The sequence below is a fragment of the Ananas comosus genome, linkage group 21 (genome assembly GCF_001540865.1).
Source record: "Ananas comosus cultivar F153 linkage group 21, ASM154086v1, whole genome shotgun sequence".
Taxonomy (NCBI): Eukaryota; Viridiplantae; Streptophyta; class Magnoliopsida; order Poales; family Bromeliaceae; genus Ananas; species Ananas comosus.
Window position 1 is genome coordinate 10,137,000 of NC_033641.1, and position 12,296 is coordinate 10,149,295.

At 35.8% G+C, this 12,296-nt stretch overlaps 1 protein-coding gene across 2 annotated transcripts; it reads left to right on the forward strand.

Annotated features, from left to right (window-relative positions):
* LOC109726626 (WD repeat-containing protein YMR102C-like) lies at positions 3,501-11,795 on the forward strand. 2 transcript variants are annotated; one of them, XM_020256333.1, is made up of 8 exons: positions 3,501-3,686; positions 7,929-9,150; positions 9,366-9,456; positions 9,687-9,844; positions 9,939-9,990; positions 10,201-10,277; positions 10,419-10,512; positions 10,675-11,795. In XM_020256333.1, the coding sequence occupies exons 2-8, from the start codon at positions 8,077-8,079 to the stop codon at positions 11,256-11,258; spliced, it is 2,130 nt and encodes a 709-aa protein (XP_020111922.1). In that variant the 5' UTR covers positions 3,501-3,686; positions 7,929-8,076; the 3' UTR covers positions 11,259-11,795. The 2 variants fall into 2 exon arrangements, with proteins under 2 accessions (XP_020111922.1, XP_020111923.1); XM_020256334.1 differs by lacking the exon at positions 3,501-3,686 and adding an exon at positions 6,649-6,779.

Consider the following 12,296-nt stretch of genomic DNA (forward strand, 5'->3'; position numbering starts at 1 on the left):
TTTGGGTTGGCTTTGTGACTCTTATGATCTGTGAGATGAAGCTTCTTACTGTTTTTAAAGTTTTTCTCTTCTTATTTTAATGGCCATAGCATGACCTTGTCAATATAAGAACCACAAGTTCAGGTGTTGAAACTGAGAACTTAAACTTGCCTTTGGATAAAACTTCCACTTTGTGGTCTATTTGTCTCTCACTTTTTCCTGATTGATTCCTTGGTTTTCATGCAACACTTTGTTGAACAAACAACCCAAATAAACTCTCCTACTTGTATACTTTAGTGTCACATTAATTGTTTCCGCAAACTTTGCGAACCTCCTACACTCCTCTATCTCTCTCTCTCTCGATCTCTCGCTGTGCATGCGCCTGCACACGATTCTCTCCTTCATCTGCGAGATCAAACGAGGGAGCTCTCGTTTAGTTTTGTCGACACACCACTGCGCGCGGACCATCTTCTTCTGTGGTTAGTGAATTGTTTGCTCTTACTTTGATATATATGTTTCTCATTCATTATGCATCTCTGGCTTAATCCTCTTGTAATCGAACTTGTTCGATTTCTTTTTTGGTCTTCATTATAGTAGTTTAATTCCTCAAATTTTCCTTTAATGAATGATGTTAAAAGGATACAAATATGAGTGAGTTACCTAGTTGATGGGGTTGGGTCAAGTTGGTTTGATTCAAGCCCACTTTGTAAATTAACCAACTCTATAAATGGTCTTAATCATTCAACCATTCCTGGTAAATTAATGCTCCTTAAACTAGTATGAACACAAGGAACTGTGTTATGTTGTTTGCTCCAATAAATCATGCTTAAGAAGTAATTAGTCCAAAAGCATGAAAGACAATGAATGTGGAATATAATCTTGTTTTGTAGTGCCCATTTCATCGCAAACGGAGAATACAATCTTGTTTTGTAGTGCCGATTTCAATGTGTTTGTTTTGACTGCTATATGTGTTCTTAAAGTAGCAAATACAATTATCAACAAAGGTACAATTAAAAATCAAATGAGTTAGCATCAACAAGGTAGAGAGTTAAACTAAACTAAGCATTTAACTGGCCTAGTTTTTGCAATAGCTTTGATATTTAGATAAGTAAAAGTTAAGCATTTGACAAATAAAAAGTTAAAATTTCACAATACTAAGAAGCTGAATTAATGAGCTTGTGAAATTAATAGTAGAAGTTTTAGCTCGAAGCTTTTGCTTTTGTTTATAATAGAAAGATGATCAGAGTATTCTGAAGAGATTTATATATAGTACTTGTACAAGCAGCTTTATTCAAATAGCACTTTAACTTGTATCGTCATAGACTACGGTGGGTTCCACCGTGCCCATCATATCCCGCAATTTGCGCTTCTTTTCTCTTTAACATCTTCTTAATGTTTTCTCCTCTTAGATATAGTTCAATTTGAACTTCGTGAACCGTTGACCCATCCCGGACCGTAACTTTTGTCGTGCCGGGCCAACCTCTGACCTGTTTCGGTCCGAAAAAATGTGTGCGTGCTCATATTACACCATTAAACCCGACCGAATCTAAATTAATTTTTTACCGTTAGATCTATTCCTTTGATTATTTCCACCCGGTAGATCATACTATTCAACCAACCACCTACTCAACAATAGAGGGCCGCTATCATCCTAATTTTTTGTCGATTTTTTTGTCAGTTTCCCATTTGAATATGAATTTTAAAAATCGGTTAGGTTTAGATTTCGGGTTCGAGCTCGGGCTCGGATCTTGAAAAAAATCCACACCGAATCCGACCCATTGACATCCCTAGTTAGGGTCGGGTTCACATCGGGTAAGAACAAAATTCATATCCGAATTTAAATCCATATCCATTTAACACCAAGTAAACGTAGATCCCCGCTGTTCGGATTCAAATTTGGATAAAATTTTGGGTATCCGGCCCATTGCGTCCGGACACCATTACCCATGACTAATCTTTTCCCCCAACCAATTCACACAAGAAAAACTATACCCTTATTAGGAATACTTTTAACACATCCTACTTTTAATTATGTTTTAGATATTAATTAGTTACAACTACCCCTATAATTAATTACCTAAATAAAAAAATTTCATTTAATTACAAAGAATGCACCCTAACTACAATCCACTAATCATTCACACACAAACTGTGCATGGTGTTAAGAATGGTTGTGAACAATTTCTCTATTATATGTATTCACCAGCACATGCTTGCTTCGTGGTCAACGTAATTAAACTAACGAATAAGTGAAAAGTTAGGGATAAATAAAGCGTGACATAATTATTGGTTATGAAGAACCCACTTGCAATTCCCCTTTAGTTAAGGTGCACTTGTGTTTAGATATAACAAAGTCAACGTTCCCCAAACTAAAACCATGGAGATGAACCAAATTTTGACCTAAATCCAAGAGATGATTGGATCAAATATGTAAAATTAGGTTTTGGGTCTAATTTTTCAATTGGATTGCGTAAAAAACACCACTAGCCCAGTAGCTATTATTGAAGATTCTCTTATCAAGAACATCTAAAGTTGGATACTCAATAATATAAAATTTTCGAAGTGTTTTACTTTAGTCGATCAAGTTTTCTAAACAGCATCATTATGTTGCTATTAAATATAAGAAAAGAAAATAAGCCACATAAACTCATAAAATTTAGAGAAAACTTCAAATACCACCCCTGTGGTTTCACACTTTCTCATTTTAATACCATGTGGTTTAAAGTGTATCAATTTAGTGCTATATGGTTTCATTCATATCTTTTTATTATGAATTCCACTAATTTTTTTCATTAAATCAGTGACAAAGTTAAAATTAAAGGGTACTAAAGTGAATATTCGATAAATCTAGGTTAGATATCTAAAGTTTTTTTTGTACATAATTTAACGAAATATTAACGAAAAAGCTAACGAAAAGATAAAAATGAACCACAGGACACTAACTTAATACACTTTAAACCACAGGGCACTAAAATGAGAAAGTGTGAAACCACAGAAATGGTATTTAAAATTTACCCTAAATTTTAGTATACCACTATCCAAATTTTAAAGCATTGCACTGTCATAAAACCTATTATTTTTATTTTATGTGACAATCACATACCAATAACAAAGTGGAACTTAGACTAAAGCGCTGCATTGGTGTCAGAAAAGAATATTGGAAAGGTTTAATTTTTTTATATGAATGAAAATTAGAAAATAAATTTTTACTAATTAAATTACTTGCTAGAATAGTATATTTTGCTGACGATATTGTATATATTATTTTTTAAAAAATAATATAACAGCTGATTATACTTTTTAATCTTAAGATACATCAAATGAAATAATCCAAACAAGGTATAATAACTTAAGGACCAAAAATGTAATTTGGCCTATACGCGTTCGACCCGAACCAAATCGAATGGCTCCAATTAACCCAGCTCGACCCGAATACGATCCATTAGACCCACGTGTGGGGCCCAACACCTCACTTATAAAACCACATGGTTTCCCCACCCCACTACTTGATTCCTCTAGAAACCACCCCCCCTCCCTCGCTCTCACCCCCGACGCACGAACGCGCTCGAATCCGATTCCTTCCTCGCCCGATTCGAGAACCACGACGACGCATCGAATGCGATGACGAGGACCCGCGAATCGGGAAGAGGAAGAGGAGACGAAGAAGACGACGGAGGAGCAGCCGCGAGGAACGCGATCGATCCGTCGTAAGTACTAACTTCTGAATCCGTGAATCGTGATCGAGAGTTTTCGAATCGAAATCGGATTTTTCTCTCTCTTTTTTTTCCCGATTTTTTGGGGGATTTCCGGTGATTTAAGGTTTAAATTCGAATTTAAGGAAGGGATCGGGGGTTTTATTACCTTCTGGGGGAGGAGATCTTTGGCGTGGCGAAGAAGGCGTTGGGGGAAGAGGGAGGACGAGGGTTTCATTAATGGCGAGGGAGAGGGTAAAGTGGAGGAGGACGAAACCCATCGCATTATTAGGGTTAGGGTTAGGGCGCGGACGAGGAGATCGGCGTGGGGTTCGGCTTTTCTCCGCTGATGTACCGTACGGTTACTGGATAGCGCCCGTGATTCGGGTTCTCACCTCCCACTTTTGCAGCGTACGAAACTTTTTCTTTTCTTTTCTTTTTTTTTAAAAAAAAAGTCTCAGATTCATCTGGATTTTTCCAACGTTTATAATAGTAGAATTTTATCTCCTGTGCGAAAAACAAACATAAGTGATTTAGATAAAAAAAAAAAAAAGTAGTACATATTTATTTACTTTTCTAATTTTTATTTTGTGTTACTTTTTGTATAAACTTAAAATTTTTAATTATTATACATTTTAAACTTTTATTACTATGAGTATAAATATTTACTTAGCAGTAAATTTTGAAATTATATTATTTTTTAAAAATAAAAGATTGGAGTGGGGAGAGGACAGGTGCCGGTGAGTGACCGGATCATAGGCTGCACCGACCGGCTCTTTTCAGAAGTAGGTCTGACGGAGCTACGCTAGCGCACCAGGCTGTCCGGTTCGTTTTCCGGAGCTGCCATGCTTTAAAAACGGCGATTTTATTGCATGAGGTTATTTTTTATTAAGTTAAAATGATTTTATTTTTTTACTATATGATAATAAATTCAGATGACTAATAAGTTGAATTAGATTGCGGTTCACATGAGATTCAACAATAGACCCAACGTTCAGATGGATTGAGTCGGATCGAAATCTGTAAACGCTGTGGTTGAGCCATTAGATGCGATTGATGCGCCATTTTTTATTAGCACGTGTTTTTTAGAATTGTTGGTTGGTTAGCGCTTGTGATCCACAGAGATAGTCTAAATTTTTAGGTTGTTCTTGATGATAAGATATTTGATTCGATAATTTTTTATGGTTGATATGGTTTACGCTATTAGAATTATCTATAAACTAAATTTTATAATCATTTGATATTATTTGTCAAGTGATCAAAGGTTTCAAAATTTATCATTTTAACGAACGATGTGGTATGTTTGTAAGTTCAATAGTGCCGAACAATTCAAATTAGATAAAATTTTTTAAAAAATTTATATTTACTGGCAAGAGCCATGTTAGTACTTCTCGTTTGAAATTTTAATTTTTTATTATTTTTTAATTAAATTTTATTTTTAGCCGTTTATTTAAATACTTGATCTTACTCGTTAAGACGTTAACTAATCAAATAAGATTAAAAAATTAAAAAATTTATTTTTTTAAATAATTTTAATACCGTAGATCATGTATTATGTATAAAATTGATTGTCAAATCAGATGTTGGACATGCTCAGCCTAGCTCCTATATTATTGGACCAATGAGTAGATATGATTATGAAACCCATATTTAATTTGTCTTTGCAGTTTAAAGAATTTTTATTTTTATTTTTATTTTTTTTGAGAAATAAGTAGCATACTACTCGCTTCGTTTATTTTATTTAGAAATAAACTTAGCTTGAAATATGAATCAACTAGAATTCGAATTTGGGATCTCGGATACCAACCATCAAGTCCTTTGCCACTTGCGCTAGGACGGTTGGTAGATTTTTATTTTATTTTTTCATAGTTTAAATAGCAAAGTTTTTTTTTTTTTATTATTCACAAGAATTTATCGTGAGAAGGATATTAAAGTGCTAAACTTTATAAATTACAAAAGTGAAGTGATTACTGATTTCACTCAGCCACGGAACGTTTTATAAAATATACACTTTATTAGTAAAGTGGTTTATGAATTTTTAACATTTTACAGGGTGGCGGGTCCCTGAAATGAAGATAAAATCACAAAATAGTAAAGTAAACTCGTTTGGGGAAACCCCCCAAAAAAAACCCTTTTTCCAACTTTTTTTTATAATTTTGGGATAAAATGTATACCATACTTGATTTGTGTACTCCTTTCTTGTTTTTGGAAACAATTGCTAATAGTTGGTTTATTAGAATTTGAGGAAATTGTGAAAGTTCACAATTCTAAGCGAAAGTTCAGAGCCTGAATTTTTTTTTTTTTTAAAAAAAAGATGGATTGAAGCGTAAAAGAGGATAATGCAGGGACTCTTCGAACTTTTTGACCTCCTCTTCTTATTTATTCCGTGCTCCGCGTCTTTTTATCTCGCGTCGCTTAATAGCTTTTACGGTTCACTGTGATATTAAGAGGAGAGAGAGAGAGAGAGAGAGAGAGAGAGAGAGAGAGAGAAGTGATCTGCGATAGATACATACATACATACATACATACATACATACATATATGTATNTGCAATTTGGAATTGTAGAATAGTCAAACTGGGGACATCAAATCAGAGGCTTTTGAGTTATTTCAAGTAATCTTACATGGCCAGCTAGCATTTAAAACTATCTGATTTGTTTTTATTTGTCATCCTACCTGCTTTAAAAACGTACTCATACGATCTCATCATCTGTAAGGTTGATATGTTTATTGAATTCTACATGGCATCTCGGTACGTGGATTGCTTGTTTTCACTAAAGGTACAGCTGTACGGAATATTTGAGAAAATGAATAATACATATTGCAAGTTGGCATGTTATGCATGAATTAGGAGTGTTTTTTTCAAAAAGAAGAAAAGATTGTTACACTCATTTTCCTGTAGTTGTGTTAGCATTAATATCTGTTCCTTTAATTTTATGAGTAATGCTTCTATGCCTTTTTTTTTTTTTTTTTTTTGGCTGACCTATTGGTTTTGATTGGGCTTTTAAGGAGAGTATAATTTGGCTCAACTATAAATAAAAAAGGAACCTTTTTGTTCTCTTCTGCTGTAGGAGAATTGAAAACCTGGAGCTGGGAAGTAGTTGGAAGGTGAAATGCGTTAGCTTTTTTGAATTTTTCGCTTCTGTTTTCTCTGAGATCTTCTTTTTGTTCTTTTTGTTCGGCTTCATGGTTCGTTATATTTTGTGGGTTTAATCCTGCGTTGGGAGGTTTTAGTGTTTTAGTTTTTATGAACGTAGGATGGATTTTATATAATGTTATGTTGATTGCTTGTTTTTTTAGGTGGGGTTTTGGGTTTAGACTGAATGCAAGTTGTATCTGGCATTTTTTTTTTCCTGGAGAAAATATCACGAAAATGTTAAGGCTTATCTAATTAAGCCTTAATTTATTAGTGACATAGGCCTAGTTTGGTAATGTCGGGCCAAAAAGTACTATTTTTATACTATAAAAGGCCCAAAAATTTTAAAAGTGATTTCAATTTGAAGCATTGCAGAAGGGAATATTATAAACACTTGGATTTTTTGAGCTGTCTATAGTATAAAAATGGTGTTTTGAGCGACCATATTATCAAATTAGGCCTCTTTCTTGGAAAATCTGATATTTTTAGATTCTAAATTGAAGGAGGGGGGTAAATTGCACTTTTTGTCCTCAAACTTTGATTTGTTATAACATTTCTGGGTCAAACTTTCTCAATTATTGCTATTTGGTCCTACAGTCCAATTTTGTTGACCGCATACTAATCCTAGAATTGTATCTTATGAAAGAAAATTATTTTCTTTGAGTCCAGGTCAATATGTTCCCATATTCCGACCATGATTTATACCAAGATATATACTATTGACCGCATACTAATGCTAGAATTGTATCTTATGAAAGAAAATTATTTTCTTTGAGTCCAGGTCAATCAATATGTTCCCATATTCCGACCATGATTTATACCAAGATATATTTTTTATGTTATTTGCTAATCACTCCCGCGATTTTTCTTTGTATATTTTGTCAACAATCTGTACTCTTTAAGGGGTCTTTCTAACTTCTATGCATCTTCACTCTGCATACTTGAAGGCAATAGGCCTGCTCCCTGATGTGTAACACTCTAATTTTTCTTTTTCTCTGTTTATGTCTAAATACTGTATCAGATGGTTTATTAATTGTACGTCAACAATAGGCCTGTTTCTTACTTATACAATATGAATTTATCTCACTTTGTTATCTTCTTTCTGTTGTTTCTTTTTATAGTTTGATCACTGTGGGTTCTGCTCTGACAACCACAAAGGGCATTATCATCATCGACAAGTGAGGTCAAATATCATAATAATTCCTTACAGTCCTTTCCCAAGGCTCTCTATAGTGGGGTAAATTGCTTCCTAGATGAGCTTGATCAGACATGCTGAGCCCCAATGAACCCAAGGTTGAAGGAGAGGATATATTCTATGATGCATTTGACAATATCAGAATTTCCATCGACTCTTCGTCATCAGAGGACGGTACTTTCGGCCACAAAGAAGGAGAGCTAAGGAAATTTGATTATTCATTATGGACAGGGGAGTTGATGAGTGTTCAGGAACGAAGAAGCAGATTCATTACTGAAGTGGGATTTGATGGACTTTTGACTACTGCAATGAGCCATTTATCACATAGAGAAGAGGGTACAAGTGGTAGGTATTCAGAAGCCATGGAGTCCGAGAGAATTACAAGCAGCAGTGGTGCTGTCTTGGATTCATCTTCTTCTGACCAAGAGGTAGCGAAGGATTGTGCCCACTGTATAAGGGATCTCGACAGTGGGAAGAGATTCATTGTTCATGATGATGGCGGCAAGCAAGGATTAATTAGCATGTTTAAAGAGGGTGGTTCTGAAAATTTTATGAACATGAAAGAATTTGAAACCTTAATTGGGCTCTCACGTTCTTTCCTGAAGTTCTTGAGGAGAGAACTTCCTCACAAAGGACAAAGAAACAAAGGATGCTCCAATGCTCTGAAAAAGAACCCCAAACGATGGTGGAGGAACTTTTCAAAGAGGAGGCATGCACCTCGAACATGTGTTTCCGATATTCTGCCTAAGATCACGTCAGTGAATCGTTTCACGAGAGTTAGCCATCAGAGGAAGAAGTACAGAGAATTCACCGCCCTCTACATGGGCCAAGAAATTCAGGCCCATAAGGGTTTGATTAGAGCTATGCAGTTCAGTCCATCTGGATGGTATTTAGCAAGTGGCGGTGAGGATTGCATCGTGCGAATATGGCAGATTAGAGAAGCAGAATCATGCTGTAAATCATTTACTTCAGAGGTATCTTACAAATCTATTGATGGAGTTAAAGATGTTAGGATAATGCTTGGAAAAGATGGAAATTCTGCTCCTGTTGTTATTCCCAAGAGGGTTGTCGAGATTGAAGAGACTCCATTGCACGAGTTCCAGGGGCACAAAAGTGATATCTTGGATATATCCTGGTCTAAGACTGATGTGAGCCTCATCCTCATTTATAAATTAAATTTGTTAATTTATAAGTATGCACACTAGGATGCTTTTTCTATTTGATTTTCTCTTATATTTTAACTTTATCCATTTCGTAGTTATCTTAAGACCAGATAATCTTGAGATTAATCTCTTAGTTTTTTTCATTTCATTCTTATACTGCTTCTACTTTGTGAATATTAATCTTGGACTTTTGGTTGCAGCGTCTCCTGACATCATCTAAGGACAAAACTGTGCGTATGTGGAAAGTTGGTTGTGATGGCTGCCTTGCAATCTTCCAGCACAAGGATTACGGTACGTACAAAAATTCTAGGATATTATTCAGAAGTTCGATGAGAATTTGCTATAACTCTTATATCCTGACCTTGATATGGGGGTGATGAGATAATGCTCCTGCTACCCTCAGCATTACCCTTTTTTTTAAAAAAAATTTCAGTAATATTGTAGCTATAAATCTTTAGTTTGCTCTATCTTTTCGCCGTGTAACTTATCATCATTTTTCCTTAATTTCCCCTGGATTTCAGTGACGAGCGTTCAGTTCAATCCTGCTGATGAAAGATACTTCATCAGTGGTTCTATTGACGGAAAAGTTCGAGTGTGGGATGTCCTAGAGAATCGGGTCATTGATTGGGTTGATATTCGGGATGTGGTAACTGCTGTGTGCTATCGACCAGATGGAGAGGTTTGAATCTGACTACTGTTTTATTTATGATTAATTTTCATATCATCAATCTCCCTTCTGAATTTTGGTTATTCATGTCCTCTCGTTTGTGCAGGGTTTTGTTGTAGGTTCTATCACTGGAAATTGCCGCTTCTACGACTACTCGGGTATAAACTCGTGCTTTGCTGATTTTCTATTTGGCCATTGTCATATCCTTTTTGGTTTCAATATTTTAAGGATTGGTAGCTGATTTTACCTTATTTTCTCATTTGATTTGTACCAGTATTTTATGTATCTCTATGCATTCTCTATATCTCTTTGTCTAAGTGTTAATGAATTGTATCATAATATTTATTACCTTTTTGTCCTGGATATAGGTGAAAATTTGGAGCTGGACACACAACACTGTATTAATAAAAAGAAATCTGCTGGCAACCGAATTACTGGCCTGCAGGTTAATTGTTAATTTTGTCTTTCTTTTTAATAAATAATTTAAGGTGCGGCATCTTGGAATTCTTTAATATTGTTTGAAGCGATATGACACCTTATTCAGATTTGGATTTTTCTGTAACATTCAACATTTCAATTATTGCAGTTCGCATCAGATGATTCTGAGAGAGTAATGATCACATCCGCTGACTCGAAGATTCGACTATTTGATGGGGTCAATGTCATAAAAAAATTCAAAGGTGGAGTGCATTATAATTACCACTTCTTCAAAGTTTTCTGGTGGCTTATAAAAATTTATTTTACTCACCGAGAGATCTTCTATAGTGTTTTATAAAAAAAATCACTGTGGTCCTTTTTTGTTTACAACTTACGATCTTATTGCTTTTTATTACATTATGCAGGTCTCCGAAAAGCCAAGACTCTTTCGCCTGCGTCATTTACACCGGACGGCAGATATATAATCTCGGTCGGCAATGATTCCCATGTTTACATATGGAACTCAGATGGATCTACGAGCCCCTGTTCCAAAGTAGACGAATCAATTAATACACGCAGCTTGATCAAACCTTCGTCGAAGGGACCCAAATCAATTGATTCGTTCGAATCCTTCGTCTCCAAAGGTGTTTCATTAGCAGCTGCGTGGCCTGGAGTGGACAAAAAAGCGGGAAACGACCGAAGCAAAAGCTCCTTTGATCCATCCTCCATCCCGAAGAGAATCTTAGAGCCGTCGACCTTGCTCCGAGACCCGGACTGCTTGTCCCTCGGTGCTTGGCTATTTTCCAACGGCCTGTTGAGGGGAACCGCGACATGGCCGGAGGAGAAGCTTCCTCCGCCGTCTGATTTGTCGTCGATGGCCGACGATTGCAGCCTTCCCCATCGGTGTCTTGCTTCTATGTCGGCGTCGTGGAACAGCGTCATAGCGACTGCGAGTGACGATGGGATTATCAGGGCTTTCCATAACTACGGATTGCCCGTTAGGTTGTGAAAATGTGCATCAGAACCACCGCAAGGGCCTTTTCCAATTATTTCGAAAAGAAAGGAGGGCCGCAGTTTGCTATTTTTGCACTGTAACATCCTTACAGTTTTTTTATTTGGGTTTCAGCTCAAATTTGAAGGATCGATGCTGCGCGAAATTTTTAGCAAATGGATTCAGCATAATATTATTTTCTCCAGGAAACAAGAAGAGCAACATTACCGGCAAAAGAGTTACAGGAAACAAAAGTGACCCAAAAGGGATAATTGGGAATTTTGCTTATTGAAGTAGGGATTATGAAAAGGACACGAGAGAGATAAATAGAAGGAATGCTTTTAGCTGCAAGTGCAGTTGTTGTTGTTGTTGTTTTTTTGTTTTGTTTTTTTTTTTTTTTTTTTTTTTTTTTCTGGGGGGGAAGAAAATGCTCTGTGAATATCTATGTTTCCATGGCTGTTGTTGGACAGGAAACTTTGTAATCGCCATGTTACATGAAGTGATATCTGTTTTATATATATTATATGGTTTAATGCACATATTTAATCATTTAAATGTATTTAATTGATTGATATAATTCGATATTCAATGTTCTCTCAACTGTTTATCAGAAAGAGATGCTACGTTGGGATCTACTTTTTTTTCACTTGTACCTAATGTGGAAGCTTTTTATGAGATGCCGCAAAAGCTGTGATAATGAAAATTTTCTCTTTTTAGCTTTTACTCCTGCATAGAGGAGGTGGGTGTGTGGTCCTAAATTTATAACAGGACTTTTTTGCAAATAGTCTCCTTACAATTTTTTTTTTTAAATTGGCCTTGTTAAAAATTTATTTACAAAAATGACCCTGGCCTCGTCACGCAAGCGCCACGTCAGTACCACGCGGGCGAGGCCAGGCGAGAGGGTTAAGTTGAACACGGTGAACCATTCACCGTGTTCAATACAAAAAGTTTTTGTATTGGACACGGTAAATGATTCACCGTGTCCAATACAAAATATCTATGATCGAAATATTTGTATTGAACACGGTGAATCATTCACCGTGTTCAATACAAATA